Consider the following 17,741-nt stretch of genomic DNA (forward strand, 5'->3'; position numbering starts at 1 on the left):
GGCCCTGCGCCCCGCTTCCCTCCCAGAGCTCTTCCGCGCGCGCCGGGGTGAGAGGCCTGAATATTATTTTACGCGGGCCAAAACGGAGGCCTAGAAGGATGAAGGGAGCGACACAGAGCCCTTAGTCCTCAGCCGAGGTGGTGAAACTGGAAGCCAGGGCTGAATGAGCCCCACGACGGTGCGCTTTCCCTCTCCAGGCACACTCTTCTCCCCCTCAAAAAAAGTGCGGGGCAGTTTCCATCCTTTATCTGTAGCCTAACCAGCAGGTGCGCTGTGGAAACTGAGGCCCACAGGAGGCGTGCGGCAAGGTGAGGCCTCATCAACAGCGGCCAGGAAGCAACCCACCGCCGTCACACGCACCCTGACACCGCCCCATCCCCCAGTCGAGACCACCTGACTCCAGCGCAGGCGGGCGTCGCCTGGCTCCTTGGGCTCCTCCAAGTCCGCGCACCCTCTCGGGCCCAAATGGACAGAACATTAAAAACCGCCAGGGCTCCCTCCGTTAGGGTAGCGGAGGGGCAGGCAGGAGGATATCTGTGTGCTTCCAGGCTTGCCCAGACGAAGTCTACCCTAGGTACCTCGCTCCCCGCCCCGCCCCGCCTCGCCCCAGCGCTCCAGGGCCAGGCCTGCGGTGTCCGCGCCTCCTGGCAATTCTGAAGGAACCTGGGCTTCCGGGCAGGGTGCCGGGCAAACTCCCAGGAAGTGTCCGGTCTCTGACCGCGCTGGAAAGGACTTCCTCGTTGGGGCAGGTGTGGAAGTGGGCGCGAGTAAACCCTCGGCCCTTGAGGGAGCTCCAGGGAAGAGTCTGAGACCCTGGCACCCAGGAGCCTCCTGTAGTCCTCTCACCCCTGCTCGAAAGGCTCCAGGGAGGGTCCCAAACGTGGGGAGAGGGTGGCCTGTGGGGCAACCTGGGTGTATCTGAAGGACTGGTAGAGAGGTCGGGGAGCTCGCTGCTGCCTACCTGAGCCGTGCGATTCTCAGCCCCCGCGCTCCAAGACTCGCGCCGCTGGCGGTCTTCAAGCCCCACCTGTTGCCCACCCCTCAGCCCGCCTCCGCCCACCCTCCCTCCCCCCCCCCGTACTCCCACCTCCACAACCCCAGGAAGTGACAGATTTCTTTTTTTTTTTATTAAAAACAAAAGTCACGGATACAGGGTGGTCTCCCCAAACAGGCTCAAGGTGGTCTCCATCTCGTGAGTCAGTTGTCGCCCTTTTTAAAGTGCTGTTACATCAAGAGGTTACAAGAAAAAATAGACAAAACAAAACCCAAAGGGGAATGCAAAACGGGACTGGAAGCAGGTCCAGGAGAAGGAAGCAAAGTAACTTACAGCATAAATAAAACCGAACCCAATACTGAACCAAGAGAGACTCACAGTACATTTATATCCATTGCACATAGCCACTTTGTCATTAGGAACAAGTTTCAGAAGTGAACGGGACGGGGGGAGGGGGGGAGCGCGGGGCCAGCGCCAGCGAAGTTGCTACATTGTGTACACAACTGGGGGTCCGAGGCTGTATGGGGTGGGGGGAGGCCCCCTTACCCCTTTCTTACCCCCTTCGGTCCATTTAACCCCATGAGGTCCGATGCCCTGGAGTTCAACCGTGGGGCGAGGTGGTATTTACACTTGGAAACGGAGAAGGGGCCCTGGGCCGAGGCGCCCGGGAGGAGGGCGGGCGGGCGGGAGGCTGTATTTACATCGGTCGTGTCCGAATGGCTTGTTCCTCGCTCTCGGCCGCCGCGGCCGCGGGTATTTACAAGAAGAGAGCAGCATGGCTTGAGGGCGCGTGGGCGCGGCCGGGCCGGCCCTAGGGCAACAGCGGGGGCTTGAAGGAGCAGTTGCCAGTGCAATGGCGGGGCGTCAGCATCTTGCAGGAGAAGTGGTGCAGGGCGTCGTGGGCTTCTGGAGAGACAGTCAGGCGGGCAAAGCTGGGCACCTCTCCTGCCTAGCCTCGCCGGGGAGGCCTACCCTCTTAGTCCACTCGCCTCCTCCCCTGCCATCCCAGGTCTCACCCACCCCCTCCCGGCTCAGGGGTTATCAAGTGAGCGGATCAGAAAAAGGTAGGAGGCTAGGAGTGAGAACCTGCGGTGGTTTAGAACCACTGCTCGGGTTCAATAGCCCCATTATACAGAAGAGGAAACTGAGGCACAGAAAGAGGGAAGTCAATCTGCCCACGGCCAGATTTGGATCCCTCGGCAGATTTCCCAATGTCCAGGGCTCAAGGGGCTCTTTCTCCCTATTCTATCGTTCTAGAATTATTTCCACATTAAAACAAAACAAAACAAAAATCCCATTTCCCTCCTTTCAGGTAGACCTGGCCTTCCCCTCTCACTAGCCCCGCCATTTACTTTTTCATTCATTCACTCACTCATTCATTCACTGGCACAGCCAGAGCCTGGCAACCCTATCTTTGTTCCCCGGCTTCCGCACCTTTTAATTTCTGCTGGATAGCATAGCGCGCCTTCCGCTCTTGATCGAGTTCGTTACACAGAGTGTCTGGAAGACATGGGGAGGGGCCAGTGAAGAAATGAGACCACCCTCCAGCCGACCGGGGTCACAGCCTGGGCCTCACCCTCTCCCCAGCGCTCAGCCCCCTCGAAAAAACAAATCCGGGGGACCGAGGGAGGGAGCATCAGTGCTCCAAACTGCAGCCTGGCGGAGGGAGGAAATGGCCTGGGATGGCGCTTAAAGGCAGACGGATCTAACCAAAATTAAAGCAAACTTAGGCATTACTTCCCAGGTAATTTTACGCCTCGATTTTTAATTTAGAAACCATGGAAATTGCCGCGATAAGAAGTTCAATCACTCCATGTAATGATGCCTGCAAGCCGTTTGCTGGGCTCGCTTGCCATTCTGAGGCTAATCAGAGTATACAAAGGATATTAAATAAAAAAAATAATTGTTAAATTACCTTCAATTTAAATCCAAATGACTGAGCCAACATTGCGGCTCCTGCCAGACGAGAGGCAGTTACGGCCCGTGCGCGCGCTCACCTGACTCCCGTCTTACCTCTGACAATTTGCAGCTGTTGTACCATTTCTTCTCGATAAGCCAATTCCCTCTTCATTTGATCCTGAAAATTATCTGTGCAAATTGATTAAGTGAGAGCTGTTAGGCACAGCCCCCTCCCTCGGCCCCATTTCCCCACTCCCCTCCCCCACCCCCACCCCTTCGGTCTGCGGCCTAGCGGGAAACCCTGGAAAAGGAGGGTTCCGCGGCTCAGGCAGGACGCGCAGCCGCAGCTGCCAGTCCTGGGGTCCGGGGGCGTGCGGGAAGAAAGCTCTGGCGCTGAGGTGGGGTGAGGTGGGCCAGGAAGGGGGTACCTTTGAGACTCTGAAATTCTCGCTCCAGCTTCTTGCGGAGCTCCATTTGCTCCAGGAGCAGTTTTTGCAATTCGTCTGCGAAGGGCCGAGAGTGTGAGGTAAAGGAGGGTGTGCGGGACTCAGGCCCCCCTCCCCAAGGTGCTGCAGGTCCCGCCCTGGCCAAGAGCCCTGAGATGGGAGTGGCGGAGTGGTGGGGTCCGGAGGCAGAGGCCCTCCGCACTGTTTTCCCATTTGCTTCCAAAGAATCTGGACGATGAAAAAGGGCCAGGAGCTAGGTTGCCCAGGAGAATTAAATTCAGGTTTTGGGCTTCTAGGCTCTGGCTCCAGGCGCTAACCAGCATGGCATCTGCTTTAAGTTGTTCCAAACTCCCAAACCTTAGAAGCTGGCCCAGGACTTGATTTACCCCTCCAAATGACACACCCCATTCCTCCCTTCAACAATACAGAGCTGGGTGAATCTTGTCAAGGACTTGGTCCCCTGCCCTGGAAAAATACATATTTTCACAACAGTTTGTTCACAATTTCAGGGGGTCTCAGGACCCCAAATCCATACTAAGGGCCCTCATATAAAGCACCAATGATTTGAAAGTAATTGCATAGCCTGTTAAATGTGTAACCAGGAAGAGTGGAAGACCACCACTGCTTTCCCCCCCTTCCTACATCAGTTTCCAAGGCCATCCCTGGACTGTTCGAGGGCAGGGTGGTGGATAGCGGGTGGATGTGGAAGGCACCGTTAGTGCCCTCAGAGCTAGCTACAGAGGAATGGCAGGGGCTGCCCTGACCAAGGAGCTATTGGTATCCAAGTTCTCCCTGTGGGGGAGGCTCTCTGAGAAATCCCACCCCTAGCAGGTGCTGAGGAAACACAAAAGTGGGAGGTAGCAGAGCAAAGTGGGGTTAGAGGCTCCCATCTTCTGTGCCTCAAGCCACATGCTCCCCCATTGCAGATGAAGCAGCTACCCCAGGATCCCACTCCAAAAACATGCTCCATCCCCACCCCATTTAGGGTGTATTGAGGTGGGGCCAGAACGCCTTAATTCCAGGAAAAAATTAACCTCTCAGACTCCTAAAATAAATGCCTCTTTGCAATCTTGCTTTTCAGAAAAAGTCCTGTGTTCCAGTGAGGTTGGGAGACCCACATTACCCTATCTGATTGTCATATGCATCAAGTTCTGAGAATTATTAGTCATTTCTCTTTTTTGCTGGGTTCTTCAGACAGGCTAGCCTCAGGAACGCAAACTTCTAATGAACTTCTAGGGGTTTGGTTCACTCTCCCCACCCCACCCCCTCCCCATACCTCTGTGCCAGGATAATGTGTCCAGAGGATTATCCTTTGCACTCAATGAAAACGGATTCCCCAAGAGCCCTGTCTTCCCATGCACTCCCTTACAAGAAGGGTTCATCTCCCCGAAGCACAGCATACCCCCATTTCACAGATTTAACCTCACCTCTGGCCAGGTTCTCGATATCTTTCTCCACTAGCTGAGTTCCTGTGACATCCAAGGTGAGCGCATCTTCACCTGGGATACAAGGGCAGGTAAGAGGGGTTCTCTCCTGGGAGAGGCCTTGGGAGGGGAAGGATGAGCTTTCCCGGAACCGAGCTAAGTCAGGGAGCTACTACAGACCTTCTACCTTTAGAAGAGTCAGTTACAGGCATCCAGTATTACCTACCTTCCAAGCTATCATTTTAAAGGTGACCCACTGAAGGAGAGTGCACCCAGGGAAGGGAGGCTATCTTAGGGCAGGAAGTATATACCCTTTGACCTGCTTCATGTGGGTGACGGTGTCTCTCATTTCCTTTTAGTACACCCCCTTCCCTTCCCCCAGAAGAGCCCCAAACCCACTAAGGAGGAAAGCCCTGGCCTGCACCTCGCGGGCGCGCTGTTTAAATATGTATCTGCCAGTCGAACAAGGGGACCAGCAGCCGCTTACGTTTGATCGAAAGCCTTCCTCAAAAGCCAAGCCCAAACCTGTGTAAACCTGGGAGACCTGGGCCCCGGCTTCCGGGTGGGGTTGGTGCGTGAGAGTCCTAGGGCTCACCTCGGTCTGTATTTGCGGGACTTGGCTGGGAGATACTCCTTTGGTCTGGATAGGATTTCCTCGTTTCCAAATCGTCGGCGGTCGAGTGATTGTCTTCCTTATCTGGTTCTTAAAGGCAATAAACCGAGTTTCAAGGAGAAGCAAAGAAACCGTGACCCCGATACGGCCAGAGCTGCTACGGTCGGGGCGCCCGAGCCCTAATTAAAAGCGTTGTGGCCGCCGCTGCTTCCCGGCTGTGCGCCTGGGCTTGCACCCTCAGGCTTTGGGCCGGGCACCCCCTCCCCCGCGCGCGGTCTGCTCATCCCGCGCTCCACGCCCCCTCCCCAGCCCCTCGGAAAAGAACAAGACGAGCAGCCGAGCCCACCAGGGACGAGCGACCTACATCGCGCGCAGATACTGGGGCACCGCGAGCGCGCGTGGCCGCCGGGTCTGCCCGCGCCGCCCCCGCCGAGAACGCGGCCCAGGCTGCGAGCCGCGCGGGGTGGCGGCGGGGGAGACATCCTTTCGGGTTCGGCCTGCCCGGAATTCCGAGGCCCTCAGCCCCTCCTCTTCGAGCCACAGGGGCCCGGCGCATTTGCAGGTCTCCCCCCGGGTTGGGTCGCAGCCACCGCGGGCTCTTCGCAAGTATCCAAGCTCGCAGCCAAGCTCCCGCACCCTCCGCCCTAACCTGGTTTGACCACAGAGGACCTCGAGGCCCCAAAAACTTGGCGAATAAACGAGAGGACTGGAAAGAGGTGCCAGGCGTGGTTTTAAAAAGGATTTTATGAGGTGTATGTGAGCGTGTGTTGTGTGGTGGACAGGGAGGTTTGTTGTTAAGTGACCAAACGATGGAAGTTGTTAGTTCTCGCTTAGCTTCCTTTCCCTTTCTTTCTTTTTCTTTCCCTCTCCCTGTTTTTCTCGCTTCCTCTGCCTCTTTTTCTCCTCTCGTCTTCCCTCGCAGCAGCACCCCCCAACACACACACACAGCCCTGTCCCTCCGCCCGCGGTCCCCGCGTCACATTGGCCAGCGACCTCGGCAGGGGGGCTGAGGGGCGTTACCGTGGGCCTCGGGGGTGCAGAGGTAGGAGGCCGCGGGCCCCAGCGCCGCTGCCGCGCTCTTCACGTGCTCGTCCCGCTCTGGCGCGTACACCTGCGGCGGCCGAAAATGACAGGCGGTTAGGGGTGGGCTTGTAGCGGCTCAGGGTCCCCCAGCCCTGGCCGCGGCCGAGGGGGAGCCCTGAGAGGGAGGCGGAGGTCAGCTAGCCCGTGGGCCCCGAGGGCCCTGGGCGGCTGTGACGCACGCGGCGCAGCCTGGCGCCCTCGGAGGCCACAGCAACGTTGTAGTTTCAGGGTAATTATTAGCGCCCTCGAGAAAATTATCAGAAAGACAAAGCGGCTCTCAAGACAAGAGCTGTCCAAAGCCGCCCCCCCCACCCTTTGCCCACCTCCTTTTCGGCCTCTTCCCACCAGCCCACGCCCAGTCCCCGCATAAATGACGCTTTTTGCATCCAGCTAATGATTCGTGTTTTAATAGACCCAATGGAAATAAATGTACAGGTGTGTGCACCCACTTTCAAAAGGCCAACGACTTCGGCTTAGTTGCACAGCTTCGACCCGAACCCATAGTTCAGACAACTTGAGACCCCCTCTCCGGCCCTGCACGCCATCTCGACAGCTGCTACCAAATGAACCCTGCGGTTCCCCAGGCCGGAGTTCAAAGGGACTCAGAAAACTACAAGTTGAGGTAGAGGAATATTCCGGAACCCTGCACTGCTGCGGCCCGGCTTGAGGGAGAGACGGTTCTCTCCTCTCCTCACCAACCTCTTCGTCCCCGGGACTCTGATCTCCATCTGGGCGAGTGTGCCACGGGCCCGGCCTCGCAAGCGCTTTTCTCTGGCTTTGGGTCCCTTTTTCTGCTCCCCGTTCTTTCCCCAGATCCCTTTTATTTCTGTGTTACTGAGGTCCCGGCCTGTCTCTGCGCCCCCCCCCCCCGCCCCCGCTCCCAATCAACAAAAACACTGCACACTCGTTTCTCAGGCCTGTCTCCCCCACCTCCGGATTTTCTGAAACCCTCACTCACGGGGGCGAGGGGGTCCCAACAAGTTCCACAGCGCTGGGCCTACTCAGAGCGGCTGGGGCCTACCGCTCGCACACCCGCTCAGAACATAATCCCCGTCCCTAACTTGTCCAGTGCCTGCCCCACATCCCGAAGGTGCCGAGGGGTAAGCGGGGAGGCGCCACCAGCAAGGCGGGCGCGGGGCTCACCTTGGCCGGTGCGGGGCCCCCCAGCGGCCCGCAAGGCTCTCGCAGCTCATAGCCGCCGCTCTGCGGGCTCCTCTCAGGTCTCCGCACCACGTCGTCGGCAGCCAGGTCCCCAAATGTTGACCTGCTGGCTGCGGGCAGCCCCGGGCGGCGCCGGGAGCGGGGGCTGCCGCCATCGGGGGAGTCTGTGGGACCGTCGGCGCCCGAGGAGGTGGTAGACGGGGGCCCTACGGGCTGGTCCGCGTCCTGGCCGCCTGCCGTGCTGGGCGCACTGGGTGCTCCGGGATCCGCCTCGTCCAGAGCGCCCTCATCCTCGGGGAAGCGGTTGGACTCCACGTCCACCTCGGGCTCGTCAGCAGTGTCCACGTCGGGCGAGGCGGAGTGGTAGCTGGAGCTGCCCTCGCTCAGAAAGTCTGGGCTCACGTAACCGCCGCCGGACCCTGCGCCCGGCCCTGGCCCACGAGCCGGCCCGGCGCCATACGCGTCGCGGGCGCTACCGTAGAGCTTGGCGATGCTCTCGGCGTCTTTGACCACCGGTCGGAAGGCCGACACGTAGGAGCCTTTGCGCGCAGGCGGAGGAGGCGGGGGCAGTGGGGCCAGGGGCGGCGGCAGCGCCTCGTCCGCGCCGTCCTCGTCCAGCGGCCCGCGGGACAGCGCGCTCGGGCAGCGCTCCTCTGAGCCCAGGCCGCCCTCCTTGGCCGGCTCGGCACCGTCCAGGGACTCGGGGCCGCCGCCGCCGGCAGCCGCCGCCGCCGCCGCGGCCGCCGCCGCTACAGCGGCCGCCACCGCCTTGGCTTGGCTCTGCGCGGCTGGATAGGGCGGTACCGGGAGGCTGCCTGCCGCCGGCCAGAACATGGGAAACGTCGGGTACACGGTGGCTGCGGCGGCCGCTGCAGCCACGGCCGCTGCGTCCTTGGCTGCCCCAGAGGGCTGGTGACCCCAGAACATGGCGCCGCCACCAGGGCCAGGGCCTGCCCCCGGGGGCAAATGGCCGGATCCTGGCCCGCCCGCGCCTCCGCCAGTGCCCGCGCCTGTGCCGCTCCCGGTGCCTGGACCGCCCTTGGGCTCGCCCGCACCTAGCACCGGGTCGTCCTTTTTGGGGCAGAGGCCGAAGGCCGTGGGGAAGCCATAGGGGTGAGGGAAAAGTGGCGGGGGCAGTTTCTGCAAGAGGCCAAAGCCCTTGCTGGGCACTGGGATCACTGGGTAGCTGCGAACGCCGGCGCCGCCACCAGGCCCTCCAGGGCCCGCCGGGCCGCCGGCTCCCGCCGCTAGACCAAGTCCCCGCTGCGGATGGGTAGGAGGCGGCCCAGGAGGTCCGGTAGCCTCGTCTTCGCCGCAGCGCAGGCTTTTGTGGGGCGGCGGGCCTGGGGCCATCTCTGCGCCACACCCGGGGCCGCCCCCGCCGCCAGCACCGCCCTTCCCCTGCCCACCCGACCCGCCATTAGCACCGCCGCCGCCGCCTCCTTGCAGCGAGAAAGTCCGCTTGCGCGTGCCGCCATTGAACATGGCCTTGACGTCCTCCCAAGCGTGGCTCAGTTCATCTGTGGCCGACTTGTCACTGAGTTTGAGGTGACGGCGCCACGAGTTGAAGTTAGCGGCGTCGGGCTGCGTATACTTGGCGTCGGGTGTGCGGTGCGAGTGGAAGATGAACTTGTTAGGCGAGAAATACATGCTGCAGTAGCCGCACTTGATGCACTTGGCACGCGAGCTGTTGTAACGCGCAGGGATGAAGCTGCCACGCGAGCCCCACGCGCACTCGTGCACCACATCGAAGGCGAAGTTCTCGGGCAGCTTGGGTGGCTTGTGCTCGCCCAGGAACGACTTGCACAGGCGTTCGGCCTCGCGCTTCGTGATCATACCGCAGCGGCGCGAGGAGATCGGCATGGCCCCGGCCCGACGCAGAATCTCCAGTTGCACGGGCGTGCACTGCACGCACGTGATGCCCAGGGCCACACGGCGGTTGTGGATCTCATTGTAGCTGTAGTTCTTGAGGAGAGTGTTGGAGATCTGTGCCAGGCACAGGCGTTCCTGGCCGTCGATGACCAGAGACACGATAGGCACCCCGTACAGCGACGTCTCGCCCACCTGGTTGGGTTTGAGAGCGCTGGAGCCTGAGTAGGGTTGCAGCTCCTGCTTCGAGTTGGGTGAGGAGTTGCCCTCGCGCCCCGGCCCCAGCTGAGTGGTGAGAGCCTCCATGCCGCCGCTCCTATGAAACAGAGAAAGTAGAGAGCAGTTGAGCCATTTTCAGCGCCACCGTGGCTCGGGCCCGCCCAGCTGGGCGCGCCGAGTTGGGCGCGCGGAGAAACTTGGCCACGGGGAGTCCAAGCTCATTCTCCCCCTGGACGGGAGCCTTTTGTTATTCAGACGCGCGCTGGCGCCACAACAAAAGCCCCTGGGGTTTGGGGGGAGAAGAAGGGGTAATTGAGACCTCAGGATTGCCCCGGAAGCTCGGAACCCAATTTTGTTTTCGGATTGTGCAGGAAGTGGGGCCCAGAGACGGAGAGTGACTTGCCCAAGGCCACACAGCAAAGCCATTGCCTAACCCAGGGTTCGTAACGTCCAGATCCTTGAGCCTTTGGCTACCCTTGATGCCTGCCCTACCCGCCCGGGTCCTGAAGCCCGGACTTCGGGGACAGGCTGCCCCTCTGCTCAGTCGCGCATGCACGCGGGCGGGCGGGGAAGACGCAGGGAGGGGTACGGACCGGAGGAGGGGCGGTCACTGCCCCTCTCCAGACAGCAGGGGGCGGGGGGGGGGGTGGGCAAGGAGAAGGAGGAGGGTCTCGAGGCCGTGGCGGGGGCGGGGGGTGGGGAGGGAGAAGAGGCTGAGGCGACCGCTGTTCGCGGTGCTGAACCCGACTCTCAAAAGCATGCTGTGCGCGCCCAGCCCCAGGGCTGCCCCCACCGCACCCAGTTCCGTGCGGAGCAGGCTCCCTGGGATAACAGCACTGGTTTCCACAAACCCGAGCTTCTTCTCTCACGCCCGGAGCCTCGCCTTCGTTGAGCAGAAAGGTTCCGGTTGGATATACACACCGTTTTCTTTCCAGCCATCAGTGGGACCAGGGTCACGCAGTTCCTATCCACATTTTCTGCATTTTTAGCTGCGTTCCAGACCAAAGCTGGTTTCCATCCGGGTCAGCGCGTGGGGACAGAGAGGTTCTCAGGGAAGTTTCTCAGGAGCCACTTCGCTTCTAACCGCCCACTCCCTAAGTTTTCCTCCTTCAGATTTGCCTTTTCTGCTCAGGCCAAATGCAGTCTCTTCTGGCTCTGGGCTTCCTCTGGGGGGGGGGGGGGGGTCGTCTCCTCTCTGAGTATACTTCAAGCCGGGCTGTCCCGGTTCATATGGGTTGAATGGGAATCCTTGCTGGTGTCCGAAGCCACAAAGCTTCAGGTCAAAAGTTGCTGCCAGTCCCGCGCTTTGATCTCTGGCCCAGAAAGGGAGGCAGAGCCTCCCCCGTGGACCTCAGCAGCGAGAGGACCCACGGACTGATGCTTGGGGCCCTCTATGTCGCCTGGCCCAGCCACGTGTCCTCAGACACTGAAGTCTCCCATCCGGCCCTTGGCTGCAGGCACTCCTGAGGCCCAGGCAGCCCACCCCTGAGGGCTCCTCCCCTAAACTCGTCAGGAAAGGCAAATCCATTTTCAGAGGGGCAGCTCCAGGCAGACTGGGGATCCGAGTTCAAAAGCCTTCATCGAAGACACTGGGATCTTCTGTCTGTGTCTCTCCCTCTGTTTGTTTAGGTGTCCCTCATCTGTCGATCTTATCTGTCCCTGAGCTGTCTGTCTCTCCCAGCTCGCTCCTCTTTCTCCCATCTGTCTTCATACCTTCTTCAAGTATCAAGCTATTTATCTGCTATCTGTCTGTTTCATCCTTATCTCGGCGTATCGAATTGAAACAAGTTGACCCTCCTTCGCGTTGAAGTGCCTTGTAACATCTTAGGAGGTAAAAAGACTGTCCTAACTCCCCGACTGAGGGGTCCGCAAGGCAAGCCCAATAACCCCCTGAACAGCTCTCAGGCGGGCTGGGGAGGTGACTAGGGCTCCGCGGCTCTGGGAAATGACGATGTCTTCTCGGTTTCCCGAAATCGGCAAGTGTGTCCTGCCCGCATGCAGTGAACGGAGCGCCTCAGAGCAGAGCGCGTCCTCCCCAAGCTGAGGGTCTGGGGGCCCCGCGAGGTTTTCCCGAGTGGAGGGGGCTCTGGGCCCCAGAACCAGAGGAAGGGGGAGTCTTAGGAAAGGAACCGAATTTCGAGGGCCAGAGCGGAAAGCCCGGGCAATGAGCTGTACGCAGCGACAAGGAGCAGCCGCCAGGGCTGCTTGCGGAGCCCTCTCCGGCTCCTGGGGCTTGAAGGGGTGAGCTTGGAGAGGGCGACGAGGCGGGAGGCGGACAGCAGTGGGAGTGAGGCGATGGAGTCTTTAGGTATAATAATAAAAACAACCTCCACAAGAACCCAAATACGAACTAAACGAAAAAAGCTGTAGGGGTAGGGCGCGGGGGCGGCGGGTGACCGGACGCTGGTACTCACCGTGCGGCGGCGGCTGGAGCCGGGCGAGCGGTGAGAGGAGGTGCGCGGCGGGCGGAGCGGCGGGCGGGAGTCCGGGATCCGCCGGGCTCTCCGGGTGACGGCGCGGCCCCTCCCCGCGCGCGCGCACAGCCGCGCTCCCGGGCTCCTCGCGCTCACACCCGCGGCCCCGCTGGCCCCTCCCGCGCGACGCCCGCTTTCAGCAGGCGCGGGACGCCAGGGCCCCGGGCGCGAAGATGTGTGCCCTGCGCCGCTGCCCCCGAGGCCCCGGACGGGCCCGGAGCGGAGGCCGAAGCCTGGAGCGCATGGCGCGGCGACGGGCACGGCGCGGTCACAGCCTGAGGAGCGAGGCCGGCGCGGGGCGGGCGCGCCTGACAGCTGCGAGCCGGGGCGCCACACCCACCGCCCGCGCAGTCTCTCGCGCCCTCCCGGGGTCCTCTAGCCCGCGGGCCACGCGCCGCGCCCGCCGCCTCCTGCAGCTCCCGGGCCTGCGCGCCCCAGGTAAGCGGCCGCACACCTGCGCCCTGCGCCCGGCACCTGCGGCCCACGCTCGCCAAAGGGGACAGGATGGAGGAAGGGCCCGCAAAGTTTGCCTCCAAGGATGAAGTGGGAAGGGCCCAGCACTCCTCGCCTAGGGACCAGGAGCTCTCTGGGCCAAGGCCGGATGATGGGGCTAAGGAAGGCTCTGAAGGAAGGGGCGCGGGGAAGGGCATCACTTTTGGGCCAAAGCAGTGGAGCCCGAGATTGGCCCTGGGGAGCCAGTGGGGTAACCAGCGGCCAGTTGGGGAAGAGATAAGGGTGTAGGCTATGGAGGGGGCAGAGGGGGAAACCAACTTCCCCACCGCCTCTGACTTGGTTGGAAGGCGTCAGGACAGCTCCAGTCTGGGGAGGAACGACTCCTTCAATGAGCAGTGGACTAGGGAATTGGATTTGCCCCCTCCCCGCCCCTGCCTTGATTGCCTCCACCAAAAGCGACCTGCCCAGGGCAGGAACTAAGTCATAGCTTGGAGTTACCTGGGGTAAACTATTTTCTAGGTGGCTGCTAGAATACTCTCTAGCTCTCCTGCTAACTCAGTTTCCCGGTGGTAGGGGTTAAGCTCCCTGACGCTACAGATGCCCCTTGGCATCTTCTTTCTTTCCAAAGCTCCATTTATCTCCACCCCTCTCTCCCTCTGCCTGTCGGTTTCTGTCTTCACTATTCTTTCCCCCCACTACCCCTTTGGGTCACCGTATTCTCCCTTTCAATCTCTGTCTCTACTTCATTTGAGTTACCAGTCTCACTCCTTCCCTGTTTGTTCATACCCAGGCGCCCCCTCACACCCACCCCCCCCCCATGGCATTAACTGTCCTTAATGGACACGTTAATTAAACTGTAATTAATCATACTGTCCAGCCTAAGTTTGAACAATTACCCTAATCAAACAGAAGTTAATAATGGCAGCGATGGCCCGGGGCGCGGCGGGCCGCCCGGGCAGGGGGCGCAGCGGCCACTGCGGCTACCGACGTTGGCAGCAGCGGCTAACGCAGCCCGTCCTTGGAACCCAAACGGCGCCATAAATCTTCCGCGGCCGGCGGTGCGGGGTCGCCCTCTCCCCCGCCCACTCGTTTTCCTTTTCGCTCTGGGTTACGGGCCCTCTCCCCTCCTGCAGTCTGCCTCCTCCGGGGTTCGTCACTCCTTCTCCACTTCTCGAGCTTTTTTCTTCTCCCCTGTCTCGCAGGGACCCTAGGAGAGTCCTCTGAGGGTGCGAGCGGATTGTCCAGGCCTCGCCCTTGGAGAGAGGGGTCGGCTAGGCCCAGCCTGATTCGTCTGTTACCTCCTCCACTTGGCTAACATGTTCTCTGAAGCCTCAAAAACTGCCCCCAAGTTTGAGGGTTCTGTCTCCTTCGCGGGGTCCCTTGCTTTTTCACCTCCCTCAGTTGCCATCTTTCTCTCTCTTGGATCTCCTTGCCTTTCTCTCTTTTCTCTCAGAGCCGGCTCAGCCCTTTTCTCTGCCTCTGGCCCCTCTGTTAGTGCGTCTTTCTCAGGCTTCGCCTCTGTCCTGCTCTAACCCTCCTCCCCCCCACCCCGCCCCCCATGACACTTCCCTCCGAGGAAAAAAGGAACCTATTTTCCGTCCCAGTCTGAGAGCCACCCCCAGCCTCCACCTGCTCATCCCCCCTCCCTCCGCCCGGCCTCCCCCACCCCATAATTACAATCCCGTTCGGTAATTATTCTTAGGCTCCTAATGATTTTTTAAAAGGCATCTTAGAATTCGGTGTGTAGTGACAACGATCGCTGAGCCAGGACGCCCCGGGGTGGTGGTGGGGGGTGGAAGTGGAAAGAGGAGGGGCAAGGCCTTCCTGTCCGGCCTCTATTGTATTGGGAGGGCCAACAATGCCTCTAGGGCTGGTCTCTAGGGCGTTTCCAGCAGCCTGGCCCCAGGGCCCGCCGGGGACTTCTCAGACAAAAGTTGTTCCCCCAGGTTATGGCACTAAGGGCGTGCAGGGTCGCCCCTGCATCTCTGTTCAGCACCAAGCCGCGGACAGCTCCCTGCACCTGAGACCAGCTTCGTGGACCCACGCAACGCTCCCTCCAGGGTCTGAGCTGGAGAAAGACTGGAGGCGCGTGGAGGCGACATCGCTCGCTTGAGGGGTAGTGATCTCCGGGGAGCGGGTCTCGGGGATCGGGCCTGGCTCTGCTCAGGACCAGCGTCTAGTTGGTTAGTATGACCGCGAACCGCATTTTACAGTTTGCAGAGCCAGTTCTCACAGAGCCAGTTCTACAAGGGAGTAGGTAGGGATTACTTATTCCCATTTTACAGGCAGAAACTGAGGGCCAGGCAGTGAAAGCCAACCCACCCAGGTTCCTCGGTCAACGAGGGACGCAGGCTGATCTCCCAGACGCCAAAGGTGCCTTGCACGCTGCTGGGAGAACCTCGCTTAGTGAGGGGAAAATAAGTGCAGGGCGGCGCAGGTCACCGGGAGCTTTTATTATCATGCAACACTTCGTGCGGAGGAAACAGGCCTAGCAATGCCAGGTCGCTTGCTCAGGGTCAGGCAGCCAGTGCAGGGCAGCGCTGGGACTTGAACTCAGGCCCAGACGCGAGAGCAGGGGACCCGTCTTCCTCAGAGTGGGCTCTGGATCCCGCCGCCCAGTGCAGAGCCTGGGGATCCCGCGGCACTCCGTGCCCTTGGTCTTTCTGACCCCCATTAGCGCGGATTCTCTCTTTTCTCCACTGCCGGGTGGCACGAAGGTCAGAGAGCCGGAGTCAGGATCACGTGCTCCCCCCACCCCCTGCCCGGTCCGCTCTGCCTCCGCGTCCCAGGCGTCGCGTCCACCCGGCCCGGCGCCCGGCGCCCATTCCGGCTCCGGCATGGGCTGGGGCTAGGCGGCCGCGCCTTCTCCGCAAGCACATATCTTTTACCAGTTGAATTAACGGCAGTTTTCGTCAGTTAATTAGGTTTAATTTACATAATTAGTACAGTATAAAGAGGATTGGGGATAATCATGGGGTACGTAGCGCTTACTGTGTAAACACGTATTCTGAATTAAAAATCAGATGTAATTAAGGCGCGCAGGCCCTGTTTAGGCAGGGTTTTAATTGTAATGAATTTCTAATTAACACTCAATGATTGCCAAATGCAAAGGGCTGTAAAATTTTCTTGTAGTTTTGCTAATTTATTGTTTACTTAATATCTGGATATTAATCCGACGGCCAGATAGACCCGAACCCCGTGCGGCGGCCTCGGCCAGAGCGAGTGAAGGTGGCTGGGCGGGGCCTGCTGGGCCGCAGCCTGAGAGCAGAGGTGTGGTCGAGGGGGAGGCAGGGGCCACCGAGCAGGCGCGAAGGTGCTCAGAGCTCCCGGCCCAGATCCCTCTGGGTGCAGCCAGGAAGCCTGAGGCTCTGGCAGCGCCAGGACTTGCCTGAGGCTGCGCACTCTCCCCGTCGCTCAGAGGCCAGACCGGCACTCCCTACCGGGCGGAAGACTCCTAGCTCAGAAGGCGCAAGGAAGTTGAGGCCCAGATCCAGTTCTACTCACAGCTTGAGTGAGGTGGACCTTGACTTGGCCTCAATATCTCCCTACATCTGTAGGAAGGGCACACTGACCAGCATCTTTCGAGAGTGAAGGATTGGCCAATTTAGGAGGCTCAAGAGCCCTTCAGGTGAACATCTTTTTTCTGGAGCCCTAGGGAGTTGGGAGTGGGGGCTGAGGGCCACTGCTTGAATGTAGTATCCCAGAGCCAGGCGGCCTTGGGAAAGGTTTAAAGGTCATGGGGCCTGGTTCTGCTCATCCTAGGGGTTGCTCTGCACTTGGGGAAGCAAGTTAGGCTGGGAGGGCCTAAATGGGGAGCCCAGGACCAGATTTCTTTGCCCCAACCATAGAAGCCCTCAAGGCCTGAGCAGAGGTATATGGAAAGAGGGTGGGTGAGTAGCTCAGCTGACCCCAGGACTCCCTCTCCCCCAAGATCTCTAATTTGGGTCCCTGCTCATATCCCAGATGTCCTCCCCTGCAAGGGCTTCCCTCTGATCAGCCCTAACTTAGCTACAAGTCTCTTTCCAAGGTCCTTAGCACAGGGGAGACTCTGTGGGCATGTAGACATTTCCCACCAACCCAAAGAAACACACCAAAAACATTCAACGGCACCTAGAGACTTACCCACACAGTAGGCTGCGTTCACTTGTGTTTCCAGTGTCTGCCCTTCAGAAGCCTCTGAGCCGTCTCCTGAACACTACATAGGGTCTCCTCTAAACCTGCCTGCTTGCCTGGGCCTCATCCCTCTGTCTCGTAGTGTTTTATTTTCACCCTTAGATTGCTCACTGGTTAATATATCCTGATTAGTTCTTTGTGAGTGTTTTCTGAAATCTCGTGTGGGAACGTTTTGTTTGCTATTGTATTCCCAGGGCCTAAAACGGGGTCTAGCACATAGTAGGTGCTCAACATGTTTGTTGAATGATTGAACAGCATTTGAGCGTAAAGGCTGAGAGCCCCAGCCCAGGTCCCAGTTGAGTTGCTGGCCAAAGTGATTGAATGGTATCCTTGGTGTCTAGAGGCCAAATGATTCTTCAAGAGTAAAAGGTTCTGTGCTCCCTGGTGATTAGATCTAGGAGGTCCTGGGGTTCCTCAAGGTTCAGGCACAGCTACTCAGGTAGAGTCCCCCAAGGCTTGTTCTCTTAGAAGGTAGGGATAGGCCCTGGCAGGTGGGAGGTGGGACAGCTGGCTGAACTCTCCCTGGTTGTAAGGGGCTTCCTTCCCAGGGCCTCTTTCACTCTGCATGGTGGGGGAGGGCTGGAAAGAGGACAGACTCTGGAGCCAGCAAGACCTGGGTTCAAATCCCAGTTCTGCTCTGAGTCTTTCAACCTGCATCTGTAGAGTAGTCATCTGGGTGTTACAGAGATGTCATAACGATTAAACAAGTGGCTGGGTGTGTGGCACGTAGCCAGGTCTGGGACTAGAGTGAAGTACCTAGGGTGCAAGATTTAAGAAGACATTCTCTTTCTGGGTCCTGGAAATCCTTTCCCTACTCCCAGCCCTGCACAAAGCACAGGGCGCAGAGAGGGTGCCCAGCACACACGAGTCTTCCTCTCCCAGATAGCCTCAGATCACTTCCAGACAGCTGCCTGAATATTGGTGGAGTCCAGT

General features: G+C 59.8%; 1 protein-coding gene across 1 annotated transcript; it reads right to left on the minus strand.

The window, feature by feature from the left end:
- Window positions 1–1,676: 1,676 nt before the first annotated feature.
- SKOR1 (SKI family transcriptional corepressor 1) lies at window positions 1,677–10,134 on the minus strand. Its single transcript, XM_047863723.1, has 9 exons — window positions 10,028–10,134; window positions 7,603–9,805; window positions 6,397–6,487; window positions 5,359–5,466; window positions 4,767–4,838; window positions 3,322–3,396; window positions 3,008–3,082; window positions 2,429–2,494; window positions 1,677–1,900 (listed from the first exon to the last, which is right to left on the minus strand). Exons 1-9 carry the CDS (start codon window positions 10,132–10,134, stop codon window positions 1,806–1,808), a joined length of 2,892 nt encoding a protein of 963 aa, XP_047719679.1. The 3' UTR covers window positions 1,677–1,805.
- Window positions 10,135–17,741: the final 7,607 nt, after the last annotated feature.

This window comes from Prionailurus viverrinus, chromosome B3 (assembly GCF_022837055.1).
Source record: "Prionailurus viverrinus isolate Anna chromosome B3, UM_Priviv_1.0, whole genome shotgun sequence".
In the NCBI taxonomy this organism is placed as follows: domain Eukaryota; kingdom Metazoa; phylum Chordata; class Mammalia; order Carnivora; family Felidae; genus Prionailurus; species Prionailurus viverrinus.

Excerpts from the sequence above, each read along its gene's own strand:
- SKOR1 (XM_047863723.1), bottom strand. The coding sequence starts at position 10,134 with ATGGCTTTGCTGTGTGGCCTTGGGCAAGTCACTCTCCGTCTCTGGGCC. Across the intron at positions 4,839-5,358 it reads TCCCGCAAATACAGACCGAG|GTGAAGATGCGCTCACCTTG; the intron begins GTGAGCCCTAGG and ends CTTGTATCCCAG. Across the intron at positions 2,495-3,007 it reads ACAGCTGCAAATTGTCAGAG|ACACTCTGTGTAACGAACTC; the intron begins GTAAGACGGGAG and ends CATGTCTTCCAG.